At 41.7% G+C, this 15,873-nt stretch overlaps 1 protein-coding gene across 2 annotated transcripts in view; it reads right to left on the bottom strand.

Annotated features, from left to right (window-relative positions):
- Window positions 1-15,873, bottom strand: part of Patj (PATJ crumbs cell polarity complex component) — a 325,946-nt gene that overhangs the window by 160,533 nt on the left and 149,540 nt on the right. The window contains exon 1 of one of the 2 annotated variants that reach the window (XM_036177075.1): window positions 9,941-10,322. The exons of the other annotated variant lie outside the window; for it this stretch is intronic. Coding sequence (XP_036032968.1) covers window positions 9,941-9,962 — 22 coding nt within the window. The 5' untranslated portion in view covers window positions 9,963-10,322. Of the gene's footprint in view, window positions 1-9,940; window positions 10,323-15,873 lie in introns of those variants that run through there. 2 annotated transcript variants of the gene reach the window in all.

Here is a 15,873-nt window from a genome sequence, read left to right as displayed (position 1 = left end):
GAAAGACAGAGGGTACAGGAAAATCAAGAACACAGTGGAGTGATGAGAAAAAAGAGGCAAAATTAGTGTATTGTAACAGAAAATGAAGAAGACAAAAGCATTAAGGGTTATGAGCTGTCTGCGAGTCTGAGTGAGGGAATGGGAAGACAGACAAGGGAGCTGAGAGAAGAGAAACAGACGAGGTGACAATGGGCTGCCTTAGGGACGAACAAAGGACAATGGCTGTCCAGAATCTGGGAACAGAGAAGACAATTCTGGAACTACAGCTAGAGCTAGGTGTTCGAGAAGCTATAAACCTAGGGATGCTGCGATGCTTTAGCAGTGTTTGGAGTGGGAAGGACGGCTCAAGGAGGAACAGGAAACCTGGCCATTTAGCAAGACTCAACTCTGCACCTACGAGGGACAGGAAATGGATATAAACTGGATTAATGGTATCCAGGGGAAGAGAGCAAAAGTAATTTAAGAAGACATAGTAATAATTAATTCTTCTCCATTTATTCATAGAAAATTCTGAATGCCAGTTCCACAAGTTACTATGCTACTTACTATAGGGGTGAATTAAAAGAAAAAGTAAAGACTGAACTAGATTGGGCTCTTTCAGTCATGAGACACCAGACAGTGATTTGACATGTACAAACCTAACCAACAGCCATACTTAGTTTGGAGAGACAAAGAAGCCAGTCCAGAACTTAAATCAAAGACACTGAAGGTCTGAGAGCTTAATCACAAAACATGGCATATTGAATAACAGAATCCAAAATTCCTCAAGTCACTTTTTCTACGATCAGTCTCAACAGTGAGGCAACTGGGTCAGGTCAGAACTGGAGTTACAGGTGGGCCATCTTCGATTCTCACTTCCACAGGTCTTGGCCCAGCTCCTTCTGTCTTTATTTCAGGTCATGAGACTGATCACTCAGCCAATGCCCTCTGGTGAGGAGAGATGTGAAGATGCTTTGAGGCAATCATGCAGTGGGGGAGAGAGTTGATAAATGATCAATCTAAAAAGACAAATACAGGTTCATTGACCATTTATGGTTAAAACAACATGAAATCAGGTTAGTCCTGAGGGGAAGCATATCCATGTCAAAAGGGAAGATAGTACCATACACACCCATGTTCAAGTACACAGGCTTCCCGCTACACTCTGTGCCCATGAGGCTTTGCTGCCAGAGCAACAGTCTACTACACCTGTTATTCCCCAAATTATTGTCCATGGATCAGCTGAGTTAGGGCTTCTCTGCCAAATCTACAAACTGTTATGTTCTGGGGATGGGACAAAGGAGTTGGCTTTATTAGATTATTTTAGTAGACCTCTATAGACTATCGTTGGGCTGGGATGTGGGTCAGTGGTAGAGTTGCCGGGAAACAAGACCCAAGTATGAGAGAGAAACCACCAAAAATGTTTCCAATTTGAAAACAGTATACAATTTAAAAAGCATTCTTTACCATCATTTGTGTTACATTGTGCATTTCAAAACAGGGGTGGGTTTTTCTTTGTTTGTTTAAGTCTCCACAGAAGTATTGTGCTACAAATACCCTGTGGTTAAAGCCCAGCAGAGAGGTGAATGAACTGAGTAGACTCTGTTTCCAGTCAACGCCTCAAGCAAAGCTGCTTAGCAAAAATCCCTATGGGCGCCAGTTCATTGTCACCAGCACTGGCACTGACAGCATTAGGTGTTTAATTATATTTTCTGGAGGAGGGAAAATGATAGTTTCAGATAATTAAAGTGTAGAAGAAAGTAGAAAGGAATTATGATGTGGTATCTGCCCAGTGACCTGGCCCCTTAGTGAGGGAAACGGAAGCCAACTCTTCTCTTTGCATGTTCTTGCAGTCAGGCCTTGAACACAGTATTATTTCAAATAACTGTCAGAGTAAGGTTCAGAGAGGAAGGAAGCAGAACTCTAATTGAGATGCAACAATGTTCTGTCTAGCTGTCATCAGTCCTTCATTGTTCCACACTGTGTTGTTAGCACCAGCAGGGAAGAAAGTACCTCTGAACAGTAAAGGCAGAGCTGCAGGGGCAGCATAAATATATAAATGATATATAAAAACACAAACTTAGAAATACTTCAGTACTTAAACTGATTCTTATTAGGAATGGGGATACAGTCCCAATGGTACAATATTTGCCAAACATACACACAAGGTCTGGAGTTTTGGATTTTTGAGACAAGATCTATGTATCCCTTGGTGTACTGGAATTCATTATGTAGACCAGACTGGCCTCAAAGCTACAGAGACCTACCTGCCTCTGCCTCCCAAGTGCCACCATGCTGCAGCGGAAGGCCCTGGTTTTTTTCCCTTCAGTACCTCATATTAACAACAATAACACACACATGTACATGTACACGCACACTCCTACTGCAATGAGTAAAAGCCTAGAAAGATTGAAATAGTAATAATAGTAATGATGTCTTTTTGGGTCATTCACATGTTTATTTATTATTTAGAAACAAACTGTAGGGTTAAAGATCTTTATTAAAGGATACATGGCAAAGTTAAAGAAAAAGCTACTTTTCAAATTCCATTTTGCTATATTGTACCTATTAGCGTCTTACAAAATAGTTATCTTTACATCTCCATCCCTTTTCCAGCCCAAGGAACCTCAGACTCTGTTAAAAATGTAAAGAGTGCAGCATGGTGCCTCCTACCTACCATATCTCTGTGCCTGAAGTTCGTTCCTTCAGCAGACACAGTTTTTCTTATCTCCTAGAGAGCTCCTAAAATTTCCATTAAACCAGTTTTAATTACACAGCATGTTTTAAAATTATTCTTATAATTGTCTTTATTTTACACAAGAGTAAACAGACTGTGAGGGTTTAACTAACAGGCACAAGGTTGCACAGAAATTAATTCTTAAACAGTGACAAAAGATCCCACGAGTCCTTGGAAACTAGTTTAAGAGTAAAAAACATGAATTTTATCATTTGCTATAATGTGACCTAAACATAGTTCATTTCATTCAAATAACACTAAGCAGTACTAAATACTCATATTTAATAATTTTATCCATGGCCTCTGAGTTTCTGAGGTTTTCAACAGAGCTGAGAGCATAGCGCAGCAGTACAGCACTTGCCTTGCACACACAGAGCCTTGAGCTTGAGTGCCAGAATTTCTGAAATAACAGCACATGAAGAGACCTCAGGTAGGGCTGGAGAGATGGCTCAGCGGTTAAGAGCACTGGCTGTTCTTCCAGAGGTCCTGAGTTCAATTCCCAGCAACCACATGGTGGCTCACAACCATCTGTAATGAGATCTTGTGCCCTCTTCTGGCCTGCAGGCTAAACATTCACTGTATATATAATAAATAAATCTTTTTTTTTTTTTTAAAAAAAAAAAAAGAGAGACCTCAGGTAAAGAAAGAAGCCACCATCAAGGTCTCCTTACTGATGCACAGGACATCAGGGTGTTCACACAGTTTTGAGGCTATGGGGCGTCAGTGTGGGACTGTGGGGAGGAACTACTGAAGAGGGTTAAGAACCTGCCTCTACTTTTTAGACAAGAAATCTTGGGCAGATCATTTACTTAGTCCAGCCTCAGTTTGGTTATGGGTTAAAGGGAAATCTTGCCCGCTTTCATCCACGGGCTTCATAAAATGGTCCAAATGCCAACTATACTATTTCTAGAAGGAAACAAGGCAAAAGCTTCCTGACCTGGATTTGGTAGCGATTTCTTCAATATGATGCCAAAAGTAAAGACAGACAAATGGGGATGATTATCAAAATTAAAGTTTCATTCATCAACCGATTGATGCCACAATCTGAAAGAAGACCATCCACAGGTGGTTCATATCTTGAATATACACTGAAAGACTTGTAATTCATCAACAAAATGAAACAACTCACTTTAAAAAATGAGCAAAGGACATGAAGAGCTATTGCTCCAAAATTATATACAATTGCCAGGATGCATGTGATTCCCTTTAGTGGGGTATAGTCAAAATCACAAAGGTAGGAAATACAATGGTGGTTACCAGGAGCCAAGAGGTTAGGGACAGGGGGAAAGCAGTGCTGTTTAATGACTGTAGGGTTTCAGTTTAGGAGGATGAAAATGTTCTGAAGAGCTGGTTTGCATCAGTGGAAACAGCTGACTCCTTGGGCCTTCAGGATGGCTCAGTGAGTAAGAGGTATTTGCCACCAACCCTGACAACCTTGGTTCAATCCTTGGAACCCATTGTGGAGGGATAGAACCAACTTGCAAGGTATTTCCTGGTCTCTACACACGTGCAGTACATGTGCACATGCACACACACACTCAATAAAATAAATCGCTAAGCCCTATGAAACCAGATATGTGAAAAGGGTGTTAGGTGGTAAATTATATATACTTTTTTAAATAACGAAAGAATACCTATTTTAAGAAGTGTGGCCTTAACACTGTACTTCAGGTTCTGTTGTGACCTAAGTGTCCATTTATCTAAACAACCAGTGAGTCAGGAAGGAGACTACAAGCTGTACATAAAGGCTCCCCAATGGAGGCGACATTTCTCCCATATACCTGAAAAAGCTAGCAAAAAACCATTATGTTCTGAACATCCGGCAGCTAGAACTCTGACAATGACACAAAACAGATACCAAAGACTGTCAAAACCAGCAGATGATGTCTGTCACCCACACCCTTCCCACGGAGCAGCAGACGTTGTTAGCTCAGGGGCTGGTATTGTCAGAGCTGTAAAGCATTTATGACCTTGCTTTGAGCTTTAACATCAGTTTTTTTTTTTTTTCAATATTTTTTTTCAGACACAAAGATATAACAGCTTTAACCTGATCCCACATTGAAAGCAGCTGACAGGAAGGACCAGAACAGGATTTCACACATCAGTTAGTGATCAAGTGCTATCCTCACAAAAGAAGGAAAAGACAAAGACAGGCTGGTCCTCAGAGGAAGAAGTGAGTGGCACAGGCAAGGAGAAAGCAAGCCTAGAAGCCGCTATTTGACACCAACCTACAGTCTTAGGGGCAATTCCCAACTCCAGTTTATAATGTTAATGATGCTACATAGATAGTTACCTTCAAATAAATGATCTCATGTAATAATACTTTCATAGACCCTCCTAGACATAAGAAATTTTGGGCGCTGGGAAGTTCTAAGTGAACTGCCCCAAAATATTACGTTGTAGAAAACAGGCCCACATTCTACCTAAGTCACGGATTCAAAAAGTTACCTGGAACTCTTGAAGCCATGCTTTCCCTGCCTGGTGCAAAGGTGTTTGCAGCTGTCTCCCTCAGAGGACTGGCACTCAACCAGAACCAGGTTCCACTTACTTTTATATCCCCACGACATCAATGTTCCATGGCACCCAGAAAGCACACAGCTAACTCATGCAGGACTGTGGCCTTCAGATGTTGAGGATGAGACACTGAATATACTCACCCTCTTCAGGCAAGTCATCTTTGCTTAAACTTTAGTGGAATTCTATGCTACTAGCATCACCCAGAATCAGTCAAGGAGGTGCTCATTGGACAAAGTCTTACTGACTGGATTGAAGGGCACCTGCAGTCATGGTGAAGGCCTGTATCTAGTCTCTCAAGAGTGAATTCCTGAGTGCTTTGGGGGAGCAAAGGCCACCCAATTTCCTAAATCTCCAGGTCTGAGTCCTGAGTGTTCAGCTTCTACAACAAAGCCAAGGAAGAAGAGTGTGGGTTGGGGTTTGCACTGAAAACCTTGGGCTGCCTTTGATTAGTCTTCCAGGATGTTTAATATACAATGTGAAAACCATAGCAATTCTGAGCTGGGATTGCCTGCGAGCGCATAGTGAAATGCCCTGAAGCACATCTGATAACGGCCTTCCTTCCTTCCTTCCTGGGCTTCACTTCCTTTTCACAATCCCAGGCCTCATGTCTGTGTATTATCTGTAATAATTACACCCCACAGTCAGCAGGTTGTCACTCCCTCTTGTTCTCCTTATTTAGTACTCTGTTCCTAGGCTAGTGAACTATTTAGCCTCTTCTATGACTTTGGCCCTCCTTTCATGGGGTCAAAGACAGAAGTAAAACATTCCTATGGAAGTTAGTGGGCCATACTTTGAGAACTATTCTGTTTACAGAAAGGTTCTGTAACTTTTCACTTAAGAATAAAAAAAGGCACAACATATACACAGCACTACAAGCCATAGACACCATGTTTATAAGGTAAGTAGTAATTAAACCTAAGAAAACATATTACAGATCTCAGAGGGCTGAAGAACAGGAAATTTCCACAGGCTCTGCTACTCTGCAACCCAGATTACCTACCACGATGTCACTCATTAAAGAATGATCAAAACCGGGAACTGAACACTTACGAGTTATCCAACACTTATCAGAATGGCTGACATCTGAAGAAGCAGAGCAGCGAGCATGACAGGAGGCAGTCCCACACAGCGCAGGTCCAGTCACTGCTGACACAGAATGCCAGCATCCTGTATCCCTGCAGACACATCAACACCTTCCCAAGAAGTCTGGTTGCTCATGTCTGAAATACCCACATCTGGAAAGAGGACTGTTACAGGTCCGACCTGGGCCATGGTGAGGTCCAGGCCACACTGCGCTGCTTTCAAAAAACACAAACTAAAAAGGAACCAAGCCACGGCAGCATCTCCTGGGGACCACTCAGCTAGGAAGCTGGTCCTCTAGCCATCAGACAACCATCTCTCCCCTAAAATGCTCATACTGCAAGATCTTGCTTCATGAGACTCTGAGGACTCCCATTCCCAGGATGTACCTGCAGCATCTGTACTATTCGTTAAGATTTGAGGCAGCAGATACTGTAGGATATTGAGTACCTGAAGCTAAGACCAAGCAAAGACCCAAATGCAATTCAAGACACTACTGAATAAGATACGAATACCACCCACCCATCTCAACCAGGACAAACCCGGAAATAAGAAATGACTCAAAGTACAATTTTTCCAAATTTTCCCCTAAACATTTCATGAAGCCACCAACTCACCCATTTCCATCTGGTTAACACCTGGAGACCTGCTGCTTCTCTGAATGCACTAATTTTTCAATGAAGGGAGAGAAATCTGCTGGTACGGGGAGGGAGGTCTGGCTCATGCTGTGCCTTAAACCATGAGGTATGCCCTTCAGTTCATAGCACACCTCCATTACTGTAATTTTCCCAATTCAGTCTCATTTGCTTGAATGGGAACCTTCAATATTAAAATGTGGAGTGCTGGAGAATGCAGTGGATGGTTTTTTTCAGAATTTAGACCCATCAGCATATTTTAGGGGTAAGGTAATCTAATTTGCACATCTGCCCAATGAGTAGATAAACAAACAAACAAAAAACCAAAAAAAATATTACCAACTAAGAGGAAAATTGTCAACTAGACTCAGCAAATGGAGTGAATTACTTGAAATTATGCGCAGTTAATATTTGTTAAAAACACAGACTATGGAGTCATGTACACTTCACCTATAAAATAAGACCAATAATGCATAAAACTATACGAGAACTATAAAGAAAATAAAGTGTAGCAGGGTATACAGTAAACATTTAAAAAAGGAAATCAATGAAACTAGAAATTATATTTCAGTGTCCTAACATACCAGATCATTAGGTTAGCTACAACTATAATTTCTAGTTCAGAAAATACTTGAACTTGTAGACTTTAGAATACAGTGTGAGAGGCACCTGGTCAGTTCCTCTCCTTTCCCTCCCACTGGCCCTGTCTACAGTGCTTCTTTGCTCTCAATGGACTTTCTCTTCTGTCTCTGTTGGTCCCTCTCTCCCTTCTCCCCCCCCCCCCTGACTCTCCCAGCCCCCAGTTTCTCTGTCTCACTATGTAGCCTAGCCTACTCTCAAAGTCTTCAAGAACCTTTGTACTTCGGGTTTCAAATGCTGCAATGATAAGCGTGCACACCTTACCTGGCTCACACATACTTTCCTATTTCTAGACAGGATCATGTTAGACTGTACATCATCATGCTTACGCCTATAAGACACCAACAGCCTCCTCACTCCAAACAAAATAAAAATAAGTAAATAAATAGACAGACAGACAGACACATATAAAATTAACTGAGTGCAGAAACAATGAACACCATGACATTAGACATAAATACACTTTGAATTTAGGGGCTGGAGAGATGGCTCAGTGATTAAGAGTGCCTACTGCTCTTTCACAGGACCCAGATTGGGTTTCTAGCACCTATGTTAGGTGACTGACAACCTTTTGTGACTCCAGATCTGCTGTCCTCTGACCTCTGTGGGTACCTACAGGTAGATGGTACGCATAACTTCATGGAGGCCCACGTCTATACAGATAATAAATAAACAAACCTTTAAAAACTAACTTGGAGTTAAATGTATAAAGATAGGAGTTTTTTTTTTTTTTTAATGTTGAAGATATTGACTATAAAAATCATAATGAATTATCCCTGAGCACTATTAACAAAATACAAAGCACACACATGTTCCACTACAGCATGTATTTATAGCTAATCACGGCTTTAAAACGGAGTTCATATATTATTTTGATTAAATGCAATGGACATGACCATTCCTAATTATTGCATCCACATAATGCAGTTTCCAGAAAGCTGCTATGGCAACTCCTGGGGGTTTTACCACAGTTTTGAAGCATGGACAATAGCAACTTCAGGGTTGTGAGGAGATTGAAATATATTTATAATTTGGATTGATCTAAGGAAAAACAAAACCAATCAAACAAAAACAAATACTGAGAGACTGAAATACAAACACAATGAGCCCATGGCTTAAGGAATCTAGAGCAAAGCAGCCAGACCCACCAGGCTCTAGGTCATCCCTACAGTTTCTTTGTCAATGCAAGTTTGAGAAGGAATTATTGAAAAGATGACAGTTAGTTAACGAAAGCAGTTCTAACTGCAGAACAGAAACAAGCACAATGTAGACAGTTGTCCCCATGGGCAATCTGTGACGCATAGGTTTAATAGCTCAAATGTTTCCTGGAAACTAAATACGCAGACTGAATAGTAGGTCATGAAGCAGCCTCACACCAAAATGCCCAGAAGTGATGTGGCAGTCCAGAGCAAAGTTCATGCTCAGTTGTCTTGAGAGAACAGCCAGGAATAAGGCTTGCTCGCTTATATTGGGACTGCTGCATATGTCCTGCTGGTGCAGGAGAAAACCCAATTTGAGTCATTCTGACGAAAATAAAAAGAAAGTCACATTGCATCAGACTCTGAGTAAAACTGTCCCCATAGACAAAGGTACTTAAGAAGACCCTTATTGGTTCTAAAGATCTCACAACCTAACTGGATAAAAAAGAGCTCTGGTTCTAACACATTAATTTTTAAAAAGTCAAACAGGAGCTATATTTAACAAGAGTCAGAATGTATATTTAACAAGAAGTTGCTGGTGATGCTTGCGGAGGCTGAGCCCCCACCACACCTAATGAATCAAAGCTGCAGGCTGGTCACAGTGATCAAATAGTATTCAGGGACTATTTACAGTTTAGAAAAAAACAGCCTTTTGTGTGCTGCTAGTTCCTTAGTGACAACTCTGCTTTCATTTACAGCTAAAATGCTGACTCCTCAGCTTTAAAATTAATCAGAATACTTCATTCTAACATAAATACCTTTGCCTTTTCATCATAGTGAAGCCACAAATTGCAGCAATAATACTAATAAATGTCCAGGAGACCTACTTCTCAATCCCGACGCTGAAAGGCAAGTATACTGCATGCCCTGAGTGTTAAGGATTTTGGCGCAGAAACTACTAGCATATTCTTGACAGTCTGATACAGTGCCTCACTTACCAAAAACATTCTAAGGACGATTTCAGCCATGGTGAGGCTTGCTTCCAGCATGCATCCACTTTGCACATGCCTAAGTGCCCTCACTCTCATTTAAGAGATGCTTTAGCTTACTTACTGTTGCTGAGCTCTTTGAACCGATATCCTGCACCAGCATTCAAACAGCATCTGACTGCATTCAGCAAGACCTGCAGATCTCATCAGCAACAGAAGCCTTACCTGGGAATCCCCCGTGGACCATGCTGCAGGAGGGCTCCCTTCAGGGCTTCTGCACTCCTGACAGTCGGTGTTGGAAGCAGCGCCACTCTCCCCACAGCCTCTGCCTCTCTCTTCTCACGACCTTGGGCCTATTTCCTTTTTTCCTCAGATTTTATTCTTTTTTAAGGCAACCTATCGGTCTGTTTCTATCATGAGAAACAATCAATTAAGCTAATTTCAATCGCTCCCTCAAGCTAACAGTCACATCTGCTACTAGGAAAAAGCTGCCTAGAGAAGTCTGCCGGAGAGAGGCAAAAATCCCTGGTTCTCCAGTCAGATCCTCGGATGCTGCACGATTCTGGCTGTGACACTCGGTCACCCTGCCCACAGAGGGACTGCATACTGCAGGCCGTGACACTCACTAGTCACCCTGCTCACACACAGAAGATAGCTCTATTTCAGAGCAGGAGGTAATATAAATGCAACTGTTTATTTTGTGGCCAACTTGAACTGATATCATGTTAATGTCCAATTTTCCTGCTGAGAAGCAATACTTTGGGGGACAGTATCTTTCCAATGCAAATTAAAAGAGCTATGGATTTGAGTCTGACCCCAGTTCAGAATAATCATCTATATCTTTCTTCCTCACTGCTTCCAGCACAAAATCATGTTTATTACAAAGGTATCAGCCCAAACTATATAATGTTTTCATTAGATTCATTAGTGTCTCTGACATTTTAAATAGAAGTAAGCTTTGGGAAGAAAACTTAAGGGTGGAAAAGTAATGTACAGAAACTGTTAGAAGAAGGAACAAATAAAACAAAAACTGAAGCCGCTTCATCCACCCTACTTTGCCCAGGCCAGGCCAGCACACCTAAATAGCATATAGCAAACTGCAAAGATGTCTGTAATTTCCATTACACTCTAAATCTGTCTATCACCTCAGTGTTGTAGGAACTACAGACACAAATTTTTCTGTGTAAACTGGAGATAAAAGAATTATTGTGATTACTGCACCATGAGTTAAGTGGGGAAAAAGTCAAGAACACACAGGACAATTTAAATTTAAATACAGTTCAAAGGTATTCAATAATGCCCTTTCTAAATGTACACTTCTGTTAAATTCACCTGAATTACAGCAAGGGCTGAAGCTTAGAACATTTCAAAAAAGTTAAAATAGGAAACCAGTATCACCCACCTCTAATCATATAGCTAGTATAAAAATGCTACTTATTTCACTTAATTATAAGTAGAAAAAGTTCATGAAAGGAAATGAACTACATAGGAAATAAGGAAAATCATTTATAAAACTAAAACATTTTATCTTAGCCTGTCCTCTTATATCTTCCCTGAATTTTGCACTACCAAAACTAAAAAGGAGGTCGTAATGCGGATGTATTTAGTAAGAGCTGGCCGAAGCTCCTCATGCTGCCTGCTAACTGGCAGTGAGCATTCTCAAAGCTCTTTACTGGCTTGGCTAGTAACTACTGCTGACTGCAGTGACATCTATTGACGAGGCAGAGACAACCAGAGTCCACACTGGCTGCTCAACAGACCTTTGTTTGCCATATGTTTGCTCCACATTTACAGGCAAGCATTGGGGGGCGGAGCCCACAATTGAGACTTGGGACTAGTCCTTCCTCATCAATACCCCATTTTGTAGTTTGGGGCAAATTAATGACTCTTGGACTCAGGATTCTCAGCCTCAAACTTTGACAAAGCTCAGGTGCACTTTACCACGCTGAAGCCCCTCCTCTCACTACAGAAGACACTGACTCTCCTTCCCTTCTTTAAGGCAGCATGCGACTTAAATTCTCCTCCTCCTTTCATGGAGACCTGTTTACCACTTCACTATCCCTTGTACGGGTCATATTTAATTCATAACTTGAGTTGTAATGATTGGAACGTCAATAGTAAGTAGCACATTGCAAATGCACAAGTCTATGACTTTAATAAACTTAAAGAATTGCAGTGGTCTGGATGAGACCTGTCCCCACAGACTCAGCTTTTGGCTCCTAGTTGGTGGTGCTGTCTGGGGGAGGGCATGGAACCTTTTGCTGGAGGAAGACAGTCCCTGGGGCAGGGTTTGAGAGTTTATGGCCATCCCACTTTCCGTTCACTCTCTCAGCTTTTTGTCCACAATCAAGATATTAATTCTCCGCTTTCTGTTCCTAGCCCCATGGCTTCCTCCTGGCTATCTACTCTCTTCCCGTAGAACAAAAGCCTACTTTCTAAGGTAAGTAGCTTTTGTTCAGTACAGTGTTTCAATTTTAGAACATTGCTACAACCCTCACAATTCCATGAAGCCTGATGTCAGCTCAGCCCTAGTCCTGGAACACTTCAGTGTGTAGGATTATCCCTTCAAATCCCAGCCAGTGACAGTCGACCCTCTATTTCTACTGAGACCAGTCGACACTTGGCAATGTGTGCAGCTATTTTTCATGTTCACACGAAAAGTGGGTGGGAAGGTGTTGCTGCATCTAGCCACATCTAGCCCACAGAGACTTGGGATGTTGAAACATATTTTCCCATGCAAAGACAGCCCTACCACAAAGCACTCAGCTGCGATGGTGGCACAAGGTACAAGCTCTGCACAGAATTGGGCGACCACCAATTCAGAGCAGTGGAAGGGATAGTTCTCTACCCTCTTTTATTTTCCAAAGTTTCCTGGCATTTCATTCACAAGTCAAAAGAACTTCAAGTTCTCATATTAACTAAAAGTATATTTCACTTAGGATTTGGATTCAAATCATGTTACTCTTTTTTCTTTAAGACTTGTTTTTAATGTATGAATGCTCTATCTGCATGTGTGCCTTTATGCCACAAGAGGGCACCAGATCTCATTGTAGATGGTTGTGAGCCACCATGTGGTTGCTGGGAATTGAACTCAGGACCTCTGGAAGAGCAGCTAGTAGTGCTCTTAACAGCTTAACCATCTCTCCAGCCCCTCATGTCATTCTTCTAGACTGCTTTAGAGATCTGAAGCCTCAAGAGTGTGAGGCAAGCTTTCAGTCACTGTATATCCCAACCATTTTATTCTCCTGATGACAGCACCCTGACAGTTTCTGGTTTTTCTCTAGTATTAGCAAATGTGTAACTTTTTCTAAGTGGATAATACCAGCAAGGTGCACACATCTGTGTTTGTGTGTTTATACAGACACATGCATAATTCATACGTACTCCTGCATATCATAGCCAAAATAATTTTAGATTTAAATTTTTGAGATTGACAACCATGTCATGTGTGATAACTGTTCTTTCTGCTCTCCTGTTTATGGACGAGTGCAGGGGCTGAGCTCCAGGCTCTACAAGGTTCCTTAGGATGGAAAGGCTAATAAACATCCCTGTCCTCTTCCAAACTCGACATAGATTTTGTTTTTCTGGGGCAGGTTCCTCATCTCCTGCATGAAAACACACAAGAAATTTCCTGTGAAACCATTTTTATCATCAAAAAGTGTATAGATGTGTAATTGTGTACATGCACACAAATAACACTTGAAGAAATTTGACGTGGAGTAAAGAAGTGCTGACAAGTAAAGCTTGGGGGACAGTTTAACAGTGGAGTGTTGAGTGTTAAGAAACAGACACTGGCAGAGGCTGTATGACTCCACTAGAAGAAGCAAACACACTGAACGCACCCTGTAGGGGTCCACAAGTGAAGAATGAGTTCTAACGCAGGAACTTTTTATTAGTTTTCCCTTCTACACTTATAAATACTTGAATTCACAGTAATTTCATTAATAAACTTCATTTCCCATAATCCCAGCACTCAAGAAGCTGAGGCAGGGGAATGAGTTCAAGATCAGCCTGACCTATATAACAAAACTGTTTCAGAAAACAAAACAAGAATGTAACAACAACAACAACAAAACAGAAACTGAAGAAAAATATGAAGTTATGAGGTCTGATAATCGAGGCTTTATAATCTGCATAAGCCCAGTCACCATGGGAGGTTATCATTATGCTTCATAACTGACATACTGTGCTAGATGAGTATTCTACCAGTAACACATGACTGTGGGAAGGAAAGACCAGAAGAGCCATGCAAGTATATTATAGCTCATAATAAAGCCAGATACAGAGGGGGAAGAGATGAAAAAACAAAACACAAAGACAATGTTCTATTCTGGAATTATCGTATCAGGGAAGGACTATAGGATTCCCACCATGGTGGGCACTATACCTCTGTTCTCCACTTGAAAGCTAGGTAACAACAAACAGCTCAAGACTAGTTGGTTTGTGTAGTTCTAGTTGCTTCATTAAAAAGACATACTTATTTGTGAATGTGTGTGCATACACACACGTGCATGTATGCAAAGGCAAAAGGAGGCTGTTGGGTGTCTTCTTTTATTGCTCTCTGGCTTATTCCCTTCAAATGAGTTTCTCACTGAACCTGAAGCATGCTGTCTCAGCCCAACTGGCTGGCCAGCAGGCGCCCAGGCTATGCCTATCTGTCTCCAAGTGTTCGACATTTGGGGCACATGCAGTCATGGCCAGTTTTTTTCATGTAGGTGCTGGGGATTCAAACTCAGGGTTTCAGGCTCACACAGAAAGCACCTACTCACTAATCCATGTCCCTATCTCTTGGTTCTTGACCATAATCTTGTTTAAAAAATTCGTGTAAAATTTCTTATTTGGTGGTTGCAAAAATGTAGCAGAATTAATGTCAAAGGCTTGAAAAAAAAAAACATGGCCCATGTAAAGCCAACCATCAGCTAGAGTAGCCTTTTCTAGACAGCAGCTGAGATGAGGGGGGTGTGAGCAAGCAACACAAGGAATCCGGGTGCTGGGAGAGATGCTCTGACACTGAGGGCTCTACCCCTGGACAAAGGGGACAAAGAGTGAGGCAGGGGGAACTTTTCCCCAGCGTGGAGACCCTAGTCGGTTACCAAATAACTAAAGACCAGCCCTGCAATCATATACATACAAGCAACATTAAATGGACTTAGAAGGTTATAGTTACATTTATGCACACATATATATATGCAACAACAACAATAAAAAAGATCATGAATTTGAGAGAGAGAGAGTGAACGGAGGGCAAGGAGGGAACAAAGGGAAGGAAGGAATGATGTAATTATATCTTAATTTTTAAATGTGAAAATAGAATGCACTGATACTGGATGGATGCTGAGGTCAGCAAGAAAGAGTATCCCTGCAGCAGCACAGTATTCTCATCCTGTCCCTACTGTGTCCTAGATGGATCAGACACTCTCTGTCATTCATTTGTTCCACTACCGAAATTCAAGATTCTTCTAACTATCAAATGAGAATGCATTTGAAGCTTTACCAAGAACTATGCCACACACACTCTGTCCTCAGTAAACCCTGTTACCATGTTACTGTAACTATGTGTACTGGCTAGTTTTATGTCAACTTGACACAGGCTAGAGTCCCCAGGAAAGGGAACCTCAATTGAGAAAATGTCTCCATAAGATCTGGCTGTATTTTCTTAATTAGTGATTACTGGAGGAGGCCTCAGCCTAGTGTGAGTGGTACCACCCATGGGCTGGTGGTCTTGGGTTCTATATGAAAGCAGGCTGAGCAAGCCATGAGGAACAATCCAGAAAGCAGCACTCCTCCATGGCCTTTGCATCAGCTCCTACCTCCAGGTTCCTGCCCTGCTTGAGTTCCTGCCCTCACTGCTTTTGATGTTGAACTGTCATATGGAACTGTGAGTGAGATAAACCCTTTCCTTCCCAAGTTGCTTTGGTCATGGTGTTTCATCACAGCAACTGTAACCTTAACTAAGACACCATGGAATGAAGAATGTAGCTTCAAACACGGGGACTGGGAATGGAATTGCATCCACATCGCTTGTCATGAAGGAAAACAATAAACAACAGAAGTTCCCAGTTGGGAAGAGAAGATGGGAGGCAGTAAGGGCTTAAACCAAAACTGAGAATAGAAACTAAGAGGTCAGCCTTGGGCAGAACCTAACACAGCCCAGGAGT

This window comes from Onychomys torridus, chromosome 2 (assembly GCF_903995425.1).
Source record: "Onychomys torridus chromosome 2, mOncTor1.1, whole genome shotgun sequence".
NCBI lineage: Eukaryota > Metazoa > Chordata > Mammalia > Rodentia > Cricetidae > Onychomys > Onychomys torridus.
Note: the sequence above shows the minus strand (reverse complement) of the source record. Positions and strands in the feature narration are given on the sequence as shown.